A 24646-nucleotide genomic window follows, 5' to 3' on the forward strand; every position below is an offset into this window, starting at 1 on the left:
AAATTATTACGTATGAGGGGTTTCGCCCTCTCGTTAATACCCCGCTCTTTACGCAAAGGTTCGGATTTTGTTCCAATTCTTTAAAAATGACACCTGAATCACAAAGACCGTTTAATTAGAATAAATAGCTCTTTTGAAAGTACTAGAAAAACTTTAGCGTAAAGAGTGAGGTATTGACGAGGGGGTGAACCCCCTTTTATACGTAATAATTTCTGTTCGTTTAAGTTTTAATGCTGCTCCTTATTTTCAGGTGAAAAAACTTGCTTTCTCATTTAATTTCCAATCGTTTTTTAAATAATGCTGGGAAATCTGGAAATCTGGAGAAAAATTCTCTCCCCCATGAAAAATTCCTCCACGAAAAGATCCTCCCACGCAACCCCCAACCAGAAAAAATGCCCCTGTAAACCGTCTGTATACTTCCCAATAACCAATACTATATTTAAATAATGGGATAAGTTCATAACTTGCGGCACTTCCCCGGGGAGTGTGGGGGATTAAGTCATCCTCAAAGACAGAACTATTAACTGTGCTGAACAAAATGGCTATCTTTAAAATTTTTATCCGGTGACTTTTCGGAAAAAATAATCGTGGAAGGGGGCCTGGTTGCCCACCAATTTTTTTGGTCATAAAGGGCACTAGAACTTTTAATTTCCGTTCGAATGAGCCCTATCGTAATATTCTAGGGCCACTGGGTTGATACGATAAAAAAAAAACAGCAAAAAACAAATGAACACGCATCCGTAATCTTACTTCTGGCAAAAAATAAACAATTCCACATTTTTGCAGATAGGAGCTTGAAACCTCTACAGTAGGGTTCTCTGATACGCTGAATTTAATGGTGTGATTTTCATTAAGATTCTTTTTTCAAAATACGCAAATTCTCTCAGGCTCGTAACTTTTGATGGGTAAGACTAAACTTGATGAAGTTTATATATCCGAAATTAGCATAAAAATCGAATTCTTTTGATGTATCTTTTTGTATCAAAATTCTGGTTTTTAGAGTTTCGGTTACTACTGTGCCAGGTCGCTCCTTACTTACAGTTCGTTACCACGACAAATTAGTCAGGTTTTAAAATAAGACTTCTTATCGCTTTGATAAACATTTACATACATTTTTTCTGTTTAAACATCACCTTCTAATCTAGTTTATAAACAGTCATTTTATCAGATAACGAAGTTGTTTTCTGATCAATATCTCTCAGTTGTCGGCTATGAAAAAAACTATGAAAAACTACTACAAATTATATCGACGCCAATGCATCTGAAAGTCCCGACTTAACAAGTTTATAAAAAAAATTAGTTATTTTACTCCCAGAATTCATAAATTAAGCCTTTCCAGGTGGTCTTAATAATTATGCTTGCGCAGGCTTACGTTTTTTATTGGGTGGAACTTTTGTGTAAGGAGAATCTGAGTATTCTGCCCATAGGGAAGCATTGTCAATAAAACTATTTATGGCCTCGCTATATAAGAAACAGTTAAAAGCAGTTTTGAGTGAACATCTAGCAGAGAAAAAAACATACAAGAAATAGAACTAAAATAGCAAACAGATAGATCAGCAAAGTCAGAGGAAAGCAGGAAAATTGTAATAAGAAATGCCCAGAAATTTAGAGAAATTTGAGATTTTGGAGAAAGCCGGGCCAAGAGGGGTCCCATGGCGTATGTTCCTCATTGGGATCTTTGCCTTTATGAACTTTGTTGTCCTGACATCTAGACAAGACCAAATTTCTCCCGATTTCGCAAAATACTGTTACGAGCTTGGCTCCAGTACTGATATAAAGACTACTGTGGAAAGAGATGATGTCGCTCACATCTGAAAAGAGTCACTGATGGCGGCCCAGTAAGCTTATGAACAAAATTGACTGCTGGCCAGTGGCGTCAACGGGGGGTGCTCTACTTAGATTTTTTTATCCCCCTAGATTGTGAAAAATACCCTTTTCTTGGGGGGGCTTTCATTGAATTTTTTTATATTTGATTGAAAAAAAAAACTGAAATAAGGGACAAGTTGACTGAAAAACCCCTCCCATAGATTTAAAAAAATACATTCTGCCCCCCCCCCTAAATTTTCAAAAATGGACGCCACTGCTGCTATTGCAATGTCAAGTTAACAACAAAATGACTTGCATGGAGCTTTATAAATACGTAAAAGCGAAAAAAGACTTACTCAACTGGGGAAATCCTTCAGAAAATATGGGTAATCATCTGCTTTGCCCCAATAAGTTCCCTATAATTATTGACTTCATTTCTAATTCCCCATCTCAGAACGTCCTGACAAGGTCCTAGCTAGATATGGCAACCCTAAACTCTAGAGAAACAAGGTATGACATCTTTCTTTAATTTATCAATGCGTACGATCTTTATATTTTTGTTTTCTTTCCAACGAACATTGCAGCTTAGCAGATTCAGTGTAAAGTCTAAAATGGCAGGAAAATCGTCTTTCTAAAGATTTGAGAAGCCCTGCCCTCTAAATGTTTGCGACTCTTAAATTTTAAATCAATCAAGGCAACGGAAATTGTTCGAATTACGTCGTTTCCCCCAGAGTAATCTACCTGTTTATCTGTAATTCTTAGTCTTCGTTTTTATGGCACTTGACATTTGCCAAGTGACATGTAGCGATCGCAAATTCTGTCGGTCTGTCTGTCTGTCGGTCCCGGTTTTGCTAGTTTAGGCACTTCCAGATAAGCTAGAACGATGAAATTTGGCAGGGGTATCAGGGACCGGGCTAGCATAAACTAGAAATAGTCGTTTTCCCAATTCGACCATCTGGAGGGGGGGTGAGGGGACGGTTAATTCGGAAAAATTAGAAAAATGAGGTATTTTTAACTTACGAACAGGTGATCGGATCTTAATGAAATTTGATGTTTGGAAGGATATCGTGTCTCAGAGCTCTTATTTTAAATCCTGATCGGATCCGGTGACAATGGGGGGAGTTGGAGGGGAAACCTAAAATCTTGGAAAACGCTTAGAGTGGAGGGATCGGGATGAAACTTGGTGGGAAAATTAAGCACAAGTCCTAGATACGTGATTGACATAACCGAAATGGATCCGCTCTCTTTGGGGGAGTCGGGGGAAGGGTTGATTCTGGAAAATTAGAAAAAAATGAGGTAGTTTTAACTTACGAAGGAGCGATTGGATCATAATGAATTTCATATTTAGAAGAACCTCGTAACTCAGATCTCTTATTGCAAATAATCACCGGATTCATTTTCGTTGGGGAGAGTGGGGGGGAATGGAAATCTTGGAAAACGCTTAGAGAGGAGAGATCAGGATGAAACTTGGTGGGAAGAATAAGCATAAGTCCTAGATACGTGATTGACATAACCGGACTCAATCCGCTCTCTTTGGGGAAGTTGGAGGGGGTGTTAATTGGAAAAATTAGAAAAATTGAGGCATTTTTAACTTAAGAACGGATAACCAGATCTCAATGAAATTTGATATTTAGAAGGAACTCATTTTCAAAGCTCTTATTTTAAATCCCGACCAGATCTGGTGATATTGGAGGGAGTTGGAGGGGTAAACCGGAAATCTTGGAAAACGCTCAGAGTGGAGAGATGGGGATGAAACTTGGTGGGTAGAATAAGCAAAAGTCGTAGATAGGTGATTGACGTAACCGAACTGGATCCGTTCTCTTCGGGGGAGTTAGGGGGGTCTGGACGTTAGGGGGGGGACGGTACTTCTGGACGTGCTAGGACGATGAAAATTGGTAGGTGTGTCAGGGGCCTGCACAAATTGACTTGATAAGGTCGTTTTCCCCGATTCGACCATCTGGGGGGCTGAAGGGAGAGGAAAAAATTAGAAAAATAAGGGATTTTGACTTATGAGTGGGTGATCGGATCTTTGTGAATTTTGATATTTAGAAGGATCTTGTGTCTCTGAGCTCTTGTTTTAAATCCCGACCGGCATTAAGCCTCTGATTTTCCTTTTAAATTAATTTTTGATTCTTAGAATTTCGCTAGAACTCATGCCATATGAGCTCTTGGCTCTTGACTCTTCGGACCTCGTCACAAGTGCCATATGAGCTCTTAGCTCTTTTTTTTTTTTTTTTTTACCTAGTAAGTCATTAAGTTGGGTACCAGCCTAGGATGTAGTTGACCAGCACCTATAGATAGTGTTGTAACTGGTAAAATTAGTCACGGTACAATTGGATATTTTACGTATCTTACCGTAATTTTACGCACCCCTTTAAAACTGGTATTTTAACTGTTTTACTTAATTTACCTGTTTTGCGTAATTTACCTACTTTACCGGTATTTTACGTATTTCATCGATATTTTGCATTTTGTACCGACATATTTTACGAGGGCTTGTAATTTTCACAGCGCAAAAGTGCGAAGAGGCTGGCAGTAACAGGCTTGAATATGATTTTTTTAAGTGTATACCTGTGTTACCCAGCTTAAAGACCGTCTGTCTGACTTCAGTCTCTTGTTATCAGATTAATAAAGTATATTATGCACTGGTAATTATTATTTTGAAATGATGAAATAGTAGCTGAAATAAAATTGTATCGATTCTGTGAGCTGTTAAAGACAGAAACAAGCAGGTTTGACATATGACTAGCAAGAAAAAATAACAAAATTAAAAAGCCGATAAAAATGAGGGTAGTGGACAGAAAAGAAGCGAAGGGGACAGAAGCAGATATTTCGTCAGAGATTCCCGCCCAGCCGTCTTCAGTGCTCAAAAAGGAAAACTAACTTTTGAAGTAACCCTTAACGGAGCTGAAGAAATACTGAATCAAACAAACCAGGCCAACTAGATTTGGCAAGAATTCTTTGCTTAGAGATTGACTTAGGGGGATTAAGTCGTCCTCAAAGGCATAGTTATCAGATGTTTCGACTATGCTGAAAAAATGGCTATCTCAAAATGTTGATGCAGTAACTTTTGGAAAAAAATGAGCGTGAGAGGGGGCCTAGTTGCCCTTTAATTTTTTGGTCGCGTAAAAAGGGCACTAGAACTTTTAATTTCCGTTAAAACAAGCCCTCTCGTGACATTCTAGGACCACTGGGTTACCACGAACTGTTTGATTTTATTCTAGTTTAACGGCCATTGTGTTTCAGCAGTTGATTTGAAACAGTCTTCAGATAAATGCAGAATTAGTTCTAAGGGAGAGATGAGGGGAGGTGGAAACTGATGCATAATCCCCAGGGCTGTATCCAGAACCTTTATTGGGGGGGGGGGCTTCAGAACAGGCACAGTCATCAGAATCTGAATCTCAAGGAGAGGTGCTAGATTTGACAGTAGATCCTATTTGAAACGGTCCTGATGACTGAATGTTCTGTTATTATGATGCCCTGCTTAGTTAATCAAAGTCATCAAAGTGTTACGAACGGCGTTTTTACTTGTATTTGGTGCTTTTATAAAAAACAGTGTTTTTCGGTGTTGTGACTGAATAAAGAGTCTTCAAGAAATTTTTATTTTAGTTTAACGGCCATTGTGTTTCAGCAGTTGATTTGAAACATTTGTCAAATAAATGTAGAATTAGTTCTAAGGGAGAGATGAGGGGAGGTAGAAATTGATATATAATCCTCAGGGCTGTATCCAGGACTTTTTTTGGGGGAGGGGGCTTCGGAACAGGCACAGTCACCAGAATCTTAGTCTGAAGGAAAGGAGCTAGATTTGACGGTAGATCCTATTGGAAACGGTCTTAATGACTGAATGTTCTGCTGTTATGATCCAGTGCTTAGTTAATCAAAGTCATCAAAGTTTTACGAACCGCTTTTTTACTTGTATTCGGTGCTTTTATAAATAAATGAAAAATAAAATAGATTTGATACGAGCGGCTATGTAAATATGCAAGGCTGTTAGGGTTACATTTCATAGGTTTAAATATAGAAAAAAGATTGCTAATATGTGAAAAATGTACCAGTGAAAAATGAATTTGTTTATCTTGGGGTGAAGTTTACTAGTAATGGGAAATTCAGTGGGCGTCTGGATCTAGCGAATGCAAGGGGGAGGTATATTAGCGTTGAAATAACGAGGAGTAGTCTTAGACGGGTTAGAGAAATTAGAGTACATAAGAGGATTTCGACAAGTAAGATAGTACCGGCAATGCATTATGGAGCAGAGGTCTGGGGCTATCGGAAAGGTCCGAAACTTGAAGTGGTTATGATGAAATATTATAGGAGAATGTGGGGACTAGGGGATTCGTTTAGTAATTTGGTAATCCAGGGGGATTTAGGGTTAGCATCGCTGAGATCTAAAAGGCTAGTGACCATGGTGAGATATTGGGTTAGGATACTGGGTATGCAAAGATTTACGGTAGCAAAGGCAGGATACCTAGAGGTGTTGAGGCAGAAAAGTAGAGTAGGGTGGCTGGCAGAGATTGAGGATATCTCAGATAAGTGTGGATTAGGGGAATGGTGGAATGAAGGAAAGGGGGTTATGGGTATGGAGGAAATGGTAACAAGGGAGGTACAAGAGAGGTTGAAGAACCAAGAAAGCCAGATATGGTGGGCAAGTCCGGATTGTTCAGGGTCGTTAAAATTTTATAGACAGATAAAGGGTAGTTTGGGAAGGAGGTATTTTGGAAGGTTGGTTTAAGTAGAGAGGATTTGACGGCTTATTTGGAGGGGAAATTGGAGGGGGAGGGGAAATTGGAGGGGGATTGGAGGGGAAATGGATTTTTGATTGGTGAGAAAAGAAAGTATCAAGGGAGAAAAGTGGAGAAAGTAGAATCTATTCCTTGTCCTATGTGTGGATCTCAGGATGAAAATTTGATACATTTTTGTGCGAGAGATGTATGGTAAAGAAAAATTGAATGAGATATGGATGGTACAATAGAATGAAAGAGACAAATTTCCTGAGTATTAAAAGGATAGCAAGATTTGTCAGGATTCCAGCGGCACATCGTGAGCGTTTTCTTTAAATAGTATTAATTTATTTTTGTTATTTTGTTGTTTGTTATGTAAATTTACTATGGCCCACGGGATTTTTCTGGAATAAGTCATTATTATTATCATTATTGTTATTATATGATTTTACTTCCAAATAACTTTTTTTTTTCTTCACAAAATGTATGTCCGAAACCAGGCACTGTTCAACTGCTGAGGTATTACCCTATGCACAAGCTTACTAAAGGGATAAACTAGACTATTAATTAAATTGATGAAACTATGAGGGGATTACCTTTTTAAGCCAGGAAAATCAGAATCATCAAAATATTTAATTAAAATCTGGAAGTAATGCTTAAAAAAAATGCTCAACTGGTCTTGTAGTTACAGGGCAACTCTAAAACACCAATTTTACCCTATATTTTATAGGGAGTGCCATATTTTACCCCCTTTTACCTTATTTTACCAATTTTACCGATTTTACATACCGAGTTTTTTATTTTACGATAATTTTACAAAACTCCATATCTAAGAATTTTTTTTAGGGGTATCTTATTTAGATTATGCAAAAAAGTCAAATTATAAAAAAGATAAATAACAAAAAACGTATAGAATCGTGACATCCTTCTGGAGGGGGCAACCCACCATGGACCATAGGAACTTGCGAAAAATGTGATCACAATATTCTTGATGATGCATCCGCACTTTGAGGAAATATTCTTCTGATTCTTCCTAAAGGATTCTTCTGATTCTTTCTTTAGGAAGAATCAGAAGAAGAACAGAAGAGATTGCATCTACGATCAAGGGATTTTCCGCTGTCTTTTAGCTTTGTTTATTATTTGTCTTCTCTCCCTGTCTCTTGTAGCTCATATCCTGCTCCTATGACTCCGAGTCTGATTTTATCTTTATCCCTTGTATCCCCATATTCTTTCGTATTACAAGAAGTGACCTAGTGCTTGATCGTTCGCCGTTAACGGCAAAAATGAAGAGTGGCTCGAAAATCGTCTTATGAATTTAGTACGGTCTCATTGGTATGCTGCTATTAGGTTTAAAATGTTTTAAATTTCTTTTATCTGCCTTAGACATGTCATAAAATGCACTCCTTTGCTAACCTTGTATTCACTTGATCTAGGAATTACTGAATTAGATTTGAATGACCCTAATATAATTTTTCTGGCTAGCCCTTGAAATTCACTTGTTGTGTAGGGTGGACTGGAATTTTCTCTTGGAACTTATTTCTAATTTTAGCAGTCTCATATTTCGGAACTCTCTATTCTCGTTCCTTGATTGCGTTATTCTGATGAGCCGAGAGGCTTTTTTCCTTCCAATTTGGATACTAAATAGAGAAAAAACTGTAATTGGGACTAATATTGATGATTAAGCAGTTTCAATTAGGAGTTACACAGGGCTATATAGCTTCTAAGAAAATATACTATTATGGTTAGCCTAATGAATCATACTGCAAGATGCCACATAAATATACGGAAATGATATTTTTCAATGCTTATTATTCATATTGCCACAGATAGGCCTATTGGTTTAGCATAACCATAATCGAAAGACGTCATTGCTCTCAAGTCTACCAGCGTCTCTCACTTTTATCACTTCAATTTGGTTCAGTGGCGTTGCCGTGTACTCATTTCAGGGCTTAAGTATGAAATAAATCTTTCTTAGCCATGGTCCAATAGTACAGAAACAAATTAAAGTTGAAACTCAAGTTGTTGTCTGAGGAAAAAAGTAAAGCAGTAAAAAAAGTGATATTTTTATGAAATCTTAACTCTATCCGCACTTATTTAATTTCGCTTTCTGTACTTGCTATGTAACCATTTCTAATTGTTGGGATTTTGTTATAGGCATTGCCACATTTAATATTGTCGCATTTTTCTTTCTAACTTTTTTTTTCGACTTCAATGCTTATTATCTGCTTGTTTGTCTTAATTTTTTTCCAAATTGTGAAATAGGAAAAAAAAAAATTCAAAAATGAAAATGGTGAAATCACAACTGTAACAAGCTAGTGCACCGCAATCAAAATTCTGACAATCGTGAAAGTAAAAGGACTATAAGTGCCATTATACTCTGCTAAATTCCACCTTTCAATCACTCTCCCTTCATTACACATTGAATTCGTTTTAATGTTGTCTATAAGCTTCCCAATTGCGCCCTCACAATCTTGAACTAAACTCTTTTTTTTTTAATGTCAACTAGTGAGGGAAGCATTTCTGGAATACATTTCATTTGGAACCTGGGTTCTGTAACTTTGGAAATGTCCACGTGTAACTTGTCCGTCACAGATTGAAACACATTCCTGCATGAAACAGTTTTTGAGGAGTCAGTTTTTTTTTAAGCTACTAGCCTGAATGAAATATGATAGCAATTCTTTTGCTTCAAATGACAGTAATTAAAAAACAAGTGTAGCCTTCAAAATCATGGTAATAAAGGATTCTAAAGCGCTTTGTTTCTGCTCTACAAAAACATGTATTGTCTTGTGTTTTCAGTAAAGCGCTGATTTTCCAGATTCTACGGCTATAGGAAATCGAAAACGTTTACAAGTCAATACAGCAGGACCGATAACCAAATGTGGCGCATCTAATTTTTGAAAGGGTAGTGCTTTTGACTTTGGGTGGCCAAATTACCTACCAAAATTTTTATTTTTTGTCTTTCATAACAAAGGAAAAAGGAAAAAGCTTTTGAATAGTATAATGTTTTTACCGTATTTTTGAAAAAAACCGAGGGATTTCTTAAAAACTTTCCTCCTTCAAGAAAGGTCTTCCCGCCTAAAAGTTATTTGTTTCACTTCAATCCTTGTGACATAAAAAAGGCATATTATTTTATTGTTACGAGATCATACTTTGCAGGGGAAACATATGGAAGCCTGTCGTTACGCCATTGGCAGAACCTAAGATTCAACAGAATGGAGAACCGACAATTCTAACGAAAACTTCGCTCGCAGCCAACCAGCAGGTTAGACTCCTTCAGTCTTTTTCTTTTACCTAATATTTGAGAAAAAATGTCGTTAAATTTTACTCGAAACTTGTCATTCTTCTTAAACTAAAAATATCAACTTTTCTCCACTCATAAAGACGTACATTCAAGGAGTTTATTCATTGGTTTCTTACTAGATAAAATGAAAATGTAAATTTCCAAACCGAAAAATTATTTTCAGTCCAGTAAACATTGAAGGAAACTAAATTTCCGTCTCTCATTTAGAAAATACTCCTTCACAATCCCGAACAGAAGAACTTGTACGGGTTTGCCCCTTTTGTTTTCTTTTTCGATTGATTCTGACTGGGTTGTACTGTACTTTATCTATAAACCGAGGTAATTTTGACTGCTATTATTTATAAATGTTTACATTTGTTGATGACGTGATGGATAAAAACTATTCTCAAAGCCAATAAATATGATTCATAAGCTTCTGTACTTTGTAATCCAGATAACTATCACGTCTCCTTTTGTCAAATTATGTAGTGTATTTCGAAATAGACCACCTTTTTTGTAGACATTATGTATTGTTTCGAGATAACACAACAAAAAAAGGACGAACAAGGATATGAGGCGTTATTTGAAGTTAGAGAGAGGAGGATTTTTTTCGATTTTTTTGTGATGATGCAAAAAAGAAAATTTTTGAATTCGAGGCGGAATGAAATTTTTTATTATTCTATATGAAAATTTCAAAAAAGTTTTTTTCACAGCAAATCAAATGGAACATGTTTCTTGTAAAGTAAATTAAATAAAAAAACAAGTTTTTTTAACTGAAAGAAGGAGCGCCATTAAAACTTAAAACGAACATAAATTACTCCGTATATGAAAGGGGCTGTTACCTCCTTAACGCCTCGATCTTTACGCTAAAGTTAGACTCTTTCTTTCAGCTCTACTTTTTAAAACAGTAAAAAACTTTAGCGTAAAGAGCGGGCCGTTAAGGAGGTAACAGCCCCTTTCATATACGGAGTAATTTTGATGGCTCGTAACTTTTGATGGGTAAGTCTAAACTTAATGAAACTTTTATATTTAAAATCAGCATGAAAATTCGATTCTTTTGATGTAGCTATTGTTATAAAAATTCCGTTTTTTAGAGTTTCGGTTACTATTGAGCCGGGTCGCTCCTTATTACAGTTCGTTACCACGAACTGTTTGACAAGAGACATGTCTAAATCACTAAAGCATAAGAAGGTAAATAAGATAATATAAATGTAAAAGGAAAAGAGGAAATCTGTACCGTGTCTACTCTCTTTATTTTATTCAGACAAATTAGTTGAAATTCTTACTAAATTTAATTGGATTTTTTAAAGGCTTTAGTACCAAAAATATAGCTTAAAATCCAATAGCTTAACAATTATAATTAAAATTTTTGGACTTCTGGAGTTCATAAGTTGTTTTTTATGAAAAAAGCGTCTATTGCTGCTGGCTTTCCATATAGAAAAAAAGATCCTAGTTTGAAACTGAAAGGTTTCCAAAAAGGATTTCAAAACCGGAAGCTGTGTAATTCAAAAAGTTATCGACAATAAAATTGTTATCAAACAGTTCATGGTAACGAACTATACTAAGGAGCGACCCGGCTCAATAGTAACCAAAACTAAAAAAAAATGGAATTTTTATACTAATAGTTACATCAATAGAATCGTATTTTAATGCTGATTTTAAATATATAAGCTCGTAACTTTTTAAATCAAAAGTTACGAGCCTGAGAAAATTTGCTTATTTAAAAAATAGAAGGAAACAACCCGTAAAAGTAATAGAATCTTAACAAAAATCGCACCATCAGATTCAGCATATTAGAGAACCCTCTTGTAAAAGTTTCAAGCTCCTATCTACAAAAATGTGGAATTTTGTATTTTTTGCCAGAAGTTTGTTTGTTTGTTTTTTGTTGTTTTTTTTTCCCCAGAGTGATCGGATCGACCCAGTGGTCCTAGAATCTTGCGAGAGGGCTCATTCTAATGGAAATGAAAAGTCTAGTGCCCTTTTTAAGTGACCCTAAAATTGGAGGGCACCTAGGCCCCCTCCCACGCTAATTATTTTCCCAAAGTCACCGGATCAAAATTCTGAGATAGCCATTTTATTCAGCGTAGTCGAAAAATGGTTGGGTTGGGGGGGGATTTAGAAGAGGGGGATATGATGGGGGAACTTTCCTTGGACGAATTTGTCATGGGGGAAGAAAATTTTCATGAAGGGAGCGCAGGATTTTCTAGTAATATTTAAAAAAACAATGAAAAAATAAATATGAAAAAGTTTTGTCAATTGAAAGTAAGGAGAAACATCAAAACTTAAAACGAACAAAAAATATTACGCATATGATGGGCTTACCTCCTCCTAATACCCCGCTCTTTATGCTAAAGTATTTTTATTAATTTCAACTATTTATTCTACGACTTTTGTGATTCAGGAGTTATTCTCAAGAAACTGGGACAAAATTTAGCTTTAGTGTAAAGAGCGAGGTACTGACGAGGGGATGAACCGCCTCATATACGTAATAACAACATGAGAATGCAGAAATTCATTATGTAAGCTAATTTGTAAGTTACGTACATCTTTTACTAATAAAAACATTTTATTGTTTTTAATAATAAAATCAGTAACCAAAAAATCGGAGGGTAACTAGGCCTCCTTCCCCGCTCCTTTTTTCTCAAACGATCAAAACTATGAGAAAGCCATTTAGCCAAAAAAATAAATTTGCCAAGTTCGTTTTAATTATTCATCTGCGGAGAGCCAAAATCAAAACATGCATTGATTCAAAAACGTTCAGAAATTAAATTAAAAAAACAAGTTTTTTTAACGGAAAGTAAGGAGTGGCATTAAAACTTGAAACGAACAGAAATTACTTCGTATATGAAAGGGGCTGCTTCCTCATCAACGCCCCGCTCTTTACGCTAAAGTTTTTTACTGTTTTAAAAAGTAGAGTTAAGAGAAAGAGTCAAACTTTAGCGTAAAGAGCGGGGCGTTGATGAGGAAGCAGCCCCTTTCATATACGAAGCAATTTCTGTTCGTTTTAAGTTTTAATGCCGCTCCTTACTTTCCGTTAAAAAGACTTGCTTTTTTTCATTTAATTGTATAAGAGGCAGGACATCTAACTTAGCTAGAGTTCAAGGAATTTTCGAAAGGTGTATGTGAAAATAATCCAATTTTAGCAATGAAGGGATTCCACGTAAGATTCCAAAACTTGAATGTTTGCGACAAAAAAAAAAAAAAAAAAATGTGGCTATTTGTATAAAGGCTCCTTTACGCATCTCGAAAAAAAAAATGAGACGGGTAACAATATGCAAGTTCAAGTTTTAAAATGTAGATTTCAAAAACGCAGGAAAAATCAGAGCTCAAAGGTTTGTTACTCAAGAAATTATTGACAATAATTTGGCTTGTGTAGGCAAACTTTAATCATCTCGAAGGCAGGAAATTTCGAAATAGGGTTTCCATATAATAAGTTTCTTATCGAATGGGATGTGAAGTTGTAGAATAAAGAGAAGCCGATAAAGTTGTTTTGTTTCAAAATAGGTGAAGCCTGTAAAAACAGAAGACCCGGAGTAATTATGTTTATTCCTAAGTCCTCAGATATTAACTAGTTTCAAAGAAGTTTGGTTCAGAAACAATTAGTAAAGGCAAAGTTTAAAGGCTATATAAGTTTCTTTTGTGGGTAGAACACCCATAATTACCAGAAAAGTGCTGAGGGGGAAGACCCCTTATAACCTAGTTAGTTAATTTGCTTACCATTGTTGGCCATTTCTAGAGTGGGTAGGATGCTAACCTGGAAAGGGGAAGCACTCTGAGTCACCTCTAAACGCCTCTCCTAGCTTTACCCCTGTTTGTGGTTGTAGGGGTCAAGTAATGTATCTGCTAAATCAAATATAATCACTAAAACACAGGGTCTTAGTTTGATTTTTCCTTTGCATATTTTCTCTCTAGTTCGCTTAGTGGCATCTTTAACGAAATCTAAATTTTAATTCGAGAGACTTGAGCAAAACAAACCACTAAAGCCTAAATCCTTTTAGCCAAAGCGTCATATTCTCGGGAATTTCTACAATTCGACGCCTAAACCATATCTTGGGAGACGTACAAGCCAGGATAAAGAAAACCATTTGCGTAGTTTATTTACTCAAACTGAAATAAAAAACAATACAAATGATTCAGCGTGGCAAAAACGAATCGATGCTAGTGAAATCAATGAAGACAGATGTAATAGTGTATCATCTACAAGTAGTGAAAATAATGACGTAAGATTCGAGTTTTTTCTCGGTGAAGGGGCTTTTCTAGTTGGTGCTTGCTTAAAACGTGGTGATGGGAATATGGCTTTCTTGGTTATACTCTGTATGTTGGATTCTATAATAGTATGGCTTTGTTGTGTCATGTTTGTTTTTCAGGCACTTGTGTATTATTCAGAACACACTCAATAAGTGAAGTTAGGTTAGGTATCTTCTATCACTAAGCGTTCCTTTTCGTAAGAGTAAGTCATGTTGTGTCCATTGACGCATTGTTTTGATGTGGGCAACAACCCCTTATCCTGGAAAAATATAATTGCCCTTTTTTCAGTCTTTGGCAAACCCCAAATCTTCATTTCAAAATCCATGTTCAGACACTATCTTCTATCACTATGCGTAGCAAACTAAATTGAGTTTTGTCTTTGTGGTTATGAAACCAGATTTTCTCATTAAATATACCAACATCGTAGTTTGTTTCACGAAAGGACCTAGTTTCACTTATTGAGTGTGTTCTGAATAATACACAAGTACCGTTTTTCATAATGGGCTCAATTATTATTAGTCCATTGGCTCATTGTTCATATCTACCATGATAATTAAATTTATAGGTACCAAATTTTCAAATATTGGAGGGAGCTGGGACTCTTCACTTGAATCAGAATGAGGGCATAAAATGCAAATAATAATTGATTCTTGAGAAACCTTTCAAGTTTTTTTTTTATATTTCGGGCCCCCTAGCAGAATTTTGAGGGTTGCCCTAACCTTCTAGCGCCCTTAAAATTGTGACGTATCTATTGATTACTTTTAGGTTTCACTTTTCTTACTGTTAAAACGGATAGAGGTTATCTATCTATATATATAAAAATAAGTTGTCTGTGTGTGTGTGTCTGTCGAGTGACGTCATGTTTGTGTGTCGGCTGACGTCATGTTTTCGACTGACGAAATTACAGACCGGGACATCGGGACACAAATGACGACCGGGACACCGGCACATAGGGAATATAAATGACGACCGGGACACTCAAAGAGAAAGCGACCGGGACACAAGGAATGTTCGATTAGCAATCACCATCAACAAAGCACCGGGACACAAATGACGACCGGGACACAGGGAGTATAAATGACGACCAGGACATAAGTAAAAAAAAACTAAAAAAACTACAAAAAAACTAAAAAGAAAAAAAACTAAAAAAGCTAAAAAACTAAAAAAACTAAAAAAGAAAAAAAAGAAAAAAAGGAAAAAAAATGAAAAATAAAGGAGAAAAACCAAACTAAAAAAAATAAAAATAAAAAAAAAAATAAAAAGAAAAAAAGGGGAAAAATACAAAAAAATTATTTCATCATATACCATTTCAAAAACGAATGTATATACAGACCGGGACACCGGGATACAAATGACGACCGGGACACAGGGAATATAAATGACGACCGGGACACAGGGACACAACTACAACGGGGACGCCGGGGGGGGGGCACAGGGGGATATATAAATGACGACGGGGACACAGGGAATGTTCGATTAGCAATCACCATCAACAAAGCTCAAGGGCAATCATTAGAATCATGAGGTATAACTAAAAAAACTAAAAAAAAGGTAAAAAACTAAAAACTAAAAAAAAGACCAATTCAAAAACAAATGTATATACAGACCGGGACACCGGGACACAAATGACGACCGGGACACAAGGAATATAAATGACGCCCGGGACACTCAAAGAGAAATCACAGACTGGGACACCGGGACACAAATGACGACCGGGACACAGGGAATATAAATGACGACCGGGACACAGGGACACAACTACAACGGGGACGCCGGGGGGCACAGGGGGATATATAAATGACGACGGCGACACAGGGAATGGTCGATTAGCAATCACCATCAACAAAGCTCAAGGGCAATCATTAGAATCATGAGGTATAGTTCTGAATGCGGATTGTTTTCCCATGGACCATTATATGTTGCATGTTCAAGACTCGATAAACCTGACAATCTATTTATATGCACAGACAATGGGACAGCAAAGAATGTTGTATATTCGCAAGTTTTACGTAGTTAAAAACATATATATATATATATATATATATATATATATATATATATATATATATATATATATATATATATATATATATATATATATATATATATATATATATATATATATATCTATATTCACAGGTGGGACATAGGGACACACCTACAATGGCGCGTAACTAATATGGCGTGTAACGACTTACGCGCGCGGGGGGCTTGGGGGGCGCGAAGCGCCCCCACCAACTAGGTGTTGGGGTGTCGCGAAGCGCCACCCCATTAGCTAGTAATGTATAACTTCTTAATGCTTGTGCGTGGAATATCTACAGTGCAAGATCTTATATCTAATACAAAATGAGATGGTACTAAAGTCTCCAACTATATTCGTAGACCAACTATATTCAAGCCATATTGAAGTTCATTCTGGCAGTAACGGCTTTAGGCTTCATAAACTGTGTGGGGGGGGGGTATACAAAATTTGCAATTTCGACAATTTTTTGTCAATTAGCCTACATGCCTTAATAAGAGTGTAAAGCTATAAAATTAAAGGATTTTATGTCCTGTGTCAGAAGAACAGGGGCGGGTACATTTGCCCCCCCCCCCCTGCCCAGGCATAGAACTGACACTGTATAATGACCTTAATATGGCCTTCTTTCAGAATTTGAGCCCCCTAGCACAAATCAGGCTTGCCCAAGCCCTCCAACACCCTTAAAACTGGGGCATAGTTATGAATCATTTTGAGTTTAATTTTTTCTTATTTTTAAAAATGGTTTGGATGATAGTATAATTTTTCTTACGATGAAAGTCTGCAGCGCAAAATTTTATATTTGAAATTAAAAATGAAAAAAGGTAGATGATACTAAATTATCCCTTGATCAATTATCCTCCATAGCTAAATCGCGGTAGATTGAACAACTATATTCAAACTACTTTGATTTTTTTTTAATTTATTTTCATTGAAGAAAAATCACATTGAAAAATTGCCTTTGTGGCATTATTATAACACTGGTCGTTTTTCTTCCAGTGCCGATGCTTTTCAAATATTTAGTGTGCATTGTCAATTTGAATCGGAGTCAACTCATTCAAAGGGCTTTTATGCTTTTTATAATCTTGGTATGTTGCCGTGAGTGTTGTACATTAGTATAAAACTTTGTTTTTATGACATTAGCAGGCGTTCCGTGTGATATACGGAAGTTGATCATTTTATGCAACAATGCTGTTACTTCAACAAACGGAAAAAAATAGTAAAAAGAAGCCGTTTATGACCAATTTTGCAAGACTAGGAAATTAAATTCTCTGCTACCTATCTAATGTCAAATTTCTAGTGGGACAAACTTGTGAAGAATATTTTTAGTGATGTCATATTTGCAATTATGGATAGAGATTATTTATTTCCTTATCACAAAGTTTGGTAACTCAAAATGACAATATCATATATTTTTTTCATTCCTATTCACACATTACTTTTGTAGTATCACTAGATAATTCTCGTGAAAGTTTTAGGATTCTAATAAACTGTTTCGAAAAATAAACATTGACCTGGTTTTTGCTGCTGACATCTTTCTTCTCTGATCTTGCATCATTCTGCTCTGATTATTGTTTTTTGCTTAATAAAAGTTCTAAGGTCTTAGAGCTCACTGGTCTCAGCCGAAAGGGCTTAGGTTTAACTTTTTCTGCGAGGTAGAACATTGAACGAAAGGCTCAAATGATATCCTCACCGAAGTCCTTACTCCACTGGTGAGAAAGTAATAAATTTTGTTCTTCTGAAACTTTGGCCCGATAAGTATTTCAGCCCTCAAATTTTCTTAAAAATGGTTTCTGTCTAAAGACGTAAGATGGTAGGAGATTGCCTAGCCAATAAACGGGCCTTTTGTAGCACCTGATCATTTCGAAATATTATTCATATTAAGCTATATGAAGCAAATTAAACTTTATAATGCTTTAAAAAGCCTTATAGATTTTTTTTCTGAGTTCTTCCAGGGAAGAAAAAGAAGTGTGATCACAGAGGTCAAGTGTGAAGCACAAAGAAACACCTGCATAGTATACTTTAAAAAGAGGTATTTGAGCATAATTGAAAATCTGAGTTCTTCTAGGGAAAAAAAGGAAGTGTGGTTTTTTTTCCCAGATTTTTTTCTAAGTTCTTCCAGGATAAAAAAGAAGTGTGATCACAGAGGTCAAGTGTGAAGCACAAAGAAACACCTGCATAGTATACTTGAAAAAAAGGTATTGGAGCATAATTGAAAATCAATATTAGGGAGTTTTTAGTGAAACTAGTCGCACTTATTCTGTAATTATATTTAATCTATACGACTTTGTCATTCCGTTTTGTAGGTTTCCATCTTGTAATATCATATTTCAAAATCGTAACTTGCTTGTTGTTATACTATATCCAGCGTAAAACCAAGATATCAATGTATTAATTTCATGACGATTTTCATGTCAGTGTTTTTCTCGTAATATATTTGAGCAGTCTCTAAAGGTTCTTTTCTATTTTTTTCTTTTACAAAAGTGGAATACTTTTAGAAAAATAATGTCAAAGAAAAATACTTCACTGAACTAAGTTCTCCTGGGACTGCTTACCTAAAAAATTACAAAAAAATAAGTAAATGATTTGAATATTCTGAGTGTTTTTATTTTCATCAAATTAGTGATTATAAACAATAATTATTTTTCAATATATAGCCTATATAAACTCTAATAAAATTAATTTACGAAATTGTCTAAAACAGAAATCAGACTTGTGATATTCGCGTGAGTTTGCCGAGAGTTTAGACTCAAAGGATTGCAAAAAAAGAAATAAAGAATGTATTTCACTTGAAATTTGACTCCCGTTCATGTCTTCTTAATATTACGTTCTTTTCGTATCTGCAATTTTGCTACATGACATTCTTTTCTGAGATTTTGACAACAGATACGTCATCTTAGGATAATCATTTTCTGTTTCATATCATATTACCGAGCTCTGGCAATTTCTATGCGGATCATCTGGAAATAATTTGACGAGCGCAAAATCCATCATAAATTATTTGTAGAGAACTTCTAATTTTCTAAATAGAATAATTTTTTCTATATTTTTTTTTCCAACGTTTAGATCAGGAAATATAAACCACTCCAACAACCAGACGTGCAACCTACCCATTTGCTGTGTAAAAGAAGTATAGTTTCAATTCAATCACGAACAAAATTTAAGTTTACATTTAAGTCGTATGAAGATTAAACATTTTACGCTATTAGGCAAATAAATAATTTAATATCGCAAGTAAATAATTAATAGAGACTATATGTAGGTTCTGGAGAAAGCTGGTGAGGTTAAAGATGTGCCGGTAATACTGGTATGTCTTTATGTTATCATGCCATCTATATCGGCCCATTAGATAAGTAATGCACATCAAAAAAGTTTAAACAGCATGTGGTGGGTGAAATATCTTCTGTGTCAGTGGATCTTTCGACTCGGTAGTGGTCTCGCAGCCATTGAAAGTATTGTGCGTCATTTCAACTAATAGCTGCAATGTAGAGCCTTATTCAATAAAAACATAAAGGATACCTAATCTGTTCATTCATTATTTTATGGTTTCGTTTTAAAAACCAGAAACCTTGATACATAAAAAGTAGTGGTGATAATCCCACCTACAGCCATCTTATCTGTTCAAATTTAATATTTGTTCAACCTATTGTTCAATGATGTTAAACTGTTTGATTTTTTTTTTTAAATTAGTTGATTCATCTTAACTATAGAAGGGAAGACGACTCACATTAAACATTTCTAAGAAAATTAAAGATAAAAATAAAATCATTCTGGTGATTGTCACCTGCGCAAGGCTGGAACTACAGCAAAATCTTGGGGTGGGAAAGGGGAATGTAACAATGGCGCCAATAGTTTACTACCAAGTTGACAAGTTTATTTAAAAAAAATGACTTTTGAAGATTCAAGTTGCACGTGCATGAATACGAATAGGGATTCTGTGTAAAAGTATAAAGCGTTGACAAAGAAGTCTAAAGGAGCAAAAGAGCATAAAAGTCGAACAAATTAAATTTTGACATAAGCTCCCAGTTTAAAGTAACTAGAAGTTCTCTTCCCATTACAATTTTGTAACGCCGATTAGCAATTGTAAGACTAATTTGTAGGGATGAGAAATTACTGACAATAGATGAGAATAATCAGCGAAAACAAAGCCAATTGATTTACTGCTGCGACGTAAAGCAATCAGATAGTTCTAGAGCTGTTCAGTAACTGTTGAAAAATCTTGACCAATTCGCGTATTAGAGATTAGTTCATCAATATATTTTGAGTTTTCAACAACATGTTATTTTTAATTGTTCCAATGTATTCAAGTTTTCAATGCTTTTAAATGAATCAATGTAGTTTATAGAGAAAATATAGTCTCTGGAGAAAGCTGATGAACATGAAGATGTGCTGGTAATCTCGGCGTATTTTTTTTTTTGTTAAAAATGGCGTATTTATTTTGATTTTCAAGCATATTCACAATTTTTAGTTTGGACTTTGTCGGGTGTTGGTAATTCAGGAGTGTAAAAAAGTTGTCTCGATCCATCATGTTACCGAGCCCCTTCTTATAATTGTAAGAAATATGTAAAATTTTGTTACTGGAATAATAAAAATTCTTTAATCTTATGTATCAATAGACCGTGAGCAACATCCCCAAACTTTTCCACATACGTATTTATCTGCTATAGAATTTTGCCACATTTAAATATATATAGTTTTGTTCCTTTTCTCTACTTGTTTGAATTGTTATGGAGACATTTTTGTATAAAATCATCACCGGAATCAAATTCCGGGTCAGGCAGCGAATTGGTGCTGCTGAATTCAAACTTTGGCCCCTTCAGCAGAGATCGATCCCATTGCATCACTAAAGCACAAATAGATACAAAACAATTCTATGTGGCTGCATATAGTTCTATGTAAATGTGGCAGCATTTACAATCGAGATGATTCTTCCTTTTCTCATTAGCGTCACTACAAGATAGAAAGGAAGTTCCAATCCCAAAGAAAATCACTTAGGCTCTTAATTCTTTCGGTTCACCGCAAATTAAGCATGTCTGTTTAAGCAACAGATATGGCAATGAAAACATACTCGCGTGCTCGTAATGAAGACCATCTGTCTAATTGCTAATGCCATTTCTACATTTGTTAAAATTTCTAGGCTCCCAGACATGTCGGTTCGGCGCATAATCTACAGCCTGCACCTTTTGGAAAAAAGGTTTGATTTAGAAGCAAAATCCTATTTCTTCGGGTGTTTCTATTTTGCTTTCTATCTTCGCTGCTCTCTATCATCTGCAGTTATTTGTATATTTGGCTCTTACTTTTACCTTTTCCTTTCCTGCTTTTAACGTTTATATCTTGAATATTCTTTTTTATATGTATATTTTTAAACTATGCTTTCTTCTTTTCGAGATTCTTTTATGCTTAAGTTTTGATTTACTGGCTAATTATTTTTAACAATGATATATTTTGTATGGTAAATAAAGGCAGGACTTGTGCAATTCTGTGGAAGTTTCCCGTGGTAGTTCATTTTTCCAAATACCAACGAAGGACTTCAAATAGTTATAAAAATAAATCCTTCCTATGGGTCTGTATTACTCAAGAAGAAACGGTGGATGTGATTCTGTGTTTAATACGGCCCCGTCTTCTGTCCGTCTTTTGTATGTTTAACCTGGACCCAATTTTGTCCCGTTAGAGCATCATGTTTATTTAATAGTTTTTTTTGGAACGGATTCTTAACGAAACATGCTCTTTTTAATAGTATTACTTGCTTTAGTGGGATGAACATCTATTTTGGAAAGTCTAGTAAAAGAAAATAAGTATATTTTAGTGTTTCACTCTGTTTTACCAAGGCACCAACATTTGTTGCTTCTTCACCCGCTGTTTTTGTTAAAAAAAATAATTTTTTCCAAAGTGAAGGCGGTCCAGGGAACTTTGGGAAAAATTTAAGATTAAGTAAAATATAAAATAAAATGCTAACTAGTTTTGAAGCAATAAAATTTAGCTCCTCTTTTGTAGGATTCCAATTTCGGTGCTAAGAAAACGCATTACAAGAAATTAACCTAAAGAAACTAAACAAAAAAAAAATCACAATGTAGAAAATAAATGTAGTTTATTTAATATCTTAAAAAGAAGGAAACGTGCAAACAGTTTATCCAAGCCTGAAGTGGCATTACCAAAGTCTTCATAGTAAAATTTTTCAAATCATTGTGCTGTAAATCAAACAGTTCGTGGTAACGAACTGTAGTAAGGAGCGACCCGGCTCAACAGTAACCAAAACTCTAAAAAATGGAATTTTGGTACCAATAGCTACATCAAAAGAATCGCATTTTAATGCTGATTTTAAATATATAAGTTTCATCAAGTTTAGTCTTACCCATCAAAAGTTACGAGCCTGAGAAAATTTGCGTTATTTTAGAAAATAGGGGGAAACACCCCCTAAAAGTCATATAATCTTAACGAAAATCACACCATTAGATTCAGCGTATCAGAGAACCCTACTGTAGAAGTTTCAAGCTCTAATCTACAAAAATTTGTAATTTTATATTTTTTGCCAGAAGGCAGATCACAGATGCGTGTTTATTTGTTTGTTTGTTTGTTTTTTTGTTTTTTTTTTTTCCAGGGGTGATCGCATCGACCCAGTTGTCCTAGAATGTTTCGAGAGGGCTCATTCTAACGGAAATGAAAAGTTCTAGTGCCCTTTTTAAGTGACCAAAAATATTGGAGGGCACCTAGGCCCCCTCCCACGCTAATTATTTTCCCGAAGTCAACGGATCGAAATTCTGAGATAGCCATATTATTCAGCATAGTCGAAAAACCTTATAACTATGTCTTTGGGGACGACTTACTCCCCCACAGTCCCTGTGGGAGGGGTTACAAGTTCTAAACTTTGACCAGTGCTTACATATAGTAATGGTTATTGGGAAGTGTACAGGCGTTTTCAGGAGGATTTTTTATTTAGAGGCAGGGGTTGAGAAGAGGGGGATATGCTGGAGGAACTTTCCATCGAGGAATTTGTCATGGGGGAAGAAAATTTCCATGAAGGGAGCGCAGTATTTACTAGCATTACTTAAAAAAAAAAAACAATGAAAAAATAAATATGAAAAAGTTTTTTTTCACGCTGAAAGTAAGCAGCAGCATTAAAACTTAAAACGAACAGAAATTATTACCCATATGAGGGGCTCACCTCCTCCTAATACCTCGCTCTTTACGCTAAAGTATTTTTAGTAATGTCAACTATTTATTCTACGGCTTTTGTGATTCAGGGGTCATTCTTAATGAATTGGGACAAAATTTAAGCTTTAGTGTAAAGAGCGAGGTACTGACGAGGGGGCGAACCCCCTCATATATGTAATAAAAACATGAGAATACAAAAATTCTTTACGTAAGCTAATTTATAAGTTACGTATATCTTTTACTTATAAAAAGATTCGTAAAAAATTAAAAGTTCTAGTTGCCTTTTTAATTAGCCGAAAATCGGAGGGCAACTAGGCTTCCTCCCCCGCTCATTTTTTCTCAAAGTCATTCGACCAAATTATGAGAAAGCCATTTAGCCAAAAATAATAAATATACAAATTTAGTTTTAATTATTCCTCTGCGGAGATCCAAAATCAAAACATGCATTGATTCAAAAACATTCAGAAATTAAATAAAAAAAGCAAGTTTTTTAAATGAAAATAAGAAGCGACATTAAAACTTAAAACGAACAGAAATTACTCCGTATATGAAATGGACTTTTCCTTCTCAACGCCCCGCTCTTTACGCTAAAGTTTTTTACTGTTTTAAAATGTAGAGTTAAGAGAAAGAGTCAAACTTTAGCGCAAAGAGCGGGGCGTTGAGAAGGAAAAGCCCCTTTCATATACGGAGTAATTTCTGTTCGTTTTAGTTTTTAATGTCGCTCCTTACTTTCATTTAAAAAACCTGTTTTTTTTATTTAATAGTGATAAAAACTGCATTATGCACTGCTTTCAACAATTCTAAAAAATAAGGTGGCGATTATGAGCGCTTTAGCTGACGTATTTAAATATTTTACGGATTGTAATTTATCGCTTCATTAAGTAAGGGGGAACACGTTCTAGTAGTAATCACTCTAGACTTATAATAACAATAAATTTACTTTGTAAAATTTGAATATCACAGAACCTTGTGCAGAAGTTTCAAGCCTCTATCCGCAAAAAAGCAGAATTTTGTATTTTTTCAGAGAAGAATACGTGATTCTTCAGATTTTTTTTCTTTCAGAGATGATCTTATCGAACCAGTGATCCTAGAATATCTAGATAGGGCTCATAAAGGCAGAAATTGAAAGTTCTAGTGTACTTTACAGTAAAAAATATGCACCAAAGCAATGTAGCGTTTCCTGCCGTTTTGTGGCGCAAAACAACGATTATCTTTTGGAAACATCCCTGTAGAAAGTCTTTTTGAAGAAATCCCCTTAAAGACGGTTATAATGGTATCCCTAAAATTCGACTTTAGTTTTTTGGACCCAAACCCTCCTGATAAGTATTTGAAGGGTATGAACTTTTTCAGGGATGTTTATCATTCTCGGCATATTGTTATAAGGATATAAATTTGAATGTAAAAACGGGGGGTCGAGGGGGGGAC

General features: G+C 35.4%; 1 protein-coding gene across 50 annotated transcripts in view; it reads left to right on the plus strand.

Annotated features, from left to right (window-relative positions):
* The window catches only part of LOC136031858 (PDZ and LIM domain protein Zasp-like), a 152556-nt gene that overhangs the window by 21160 nt on the left and 106750 nt on the right, over positions 1-24646 (plus strand). For 26 of the 50 annotated variants that reach the window (XM_065711728.1, XM_065711732.1, XM_065711741.1 and 23 more), the window contains exons 3-5: positions 9681-9786; positions 13803-14024; positions 21207-21263. In XM_065711728.1, coding sequence (XP_065567800.1) covers positions 9681-9786; positions 13803-14024; positions 21207-21263 — 385 coding nt within the window. The remainder of the gene's footprint in view (positions 1-9680; positions 9787-13802; positions 14025-21206; positions 21264-24646) is intronic. The other 24 variants (XM_065711746.1, XM_065711771.1, XM_065711751.1 and 21 more) reach the window with 3 other exon arrangements.

This window comes from Artemia franciscana, chromosome 10 (genome assembly GCF_032884065.1).
Source record: "Artemia franciscana chromosome 10, ASM3288406v1, whole genome shotgun sequence".
Lineage (NCBI taxonomy): Eukaryota > Metazoa > Arthropoda > Branchiopoda > Anostraca > Artemiidae > Artemia > Artemia franciscana.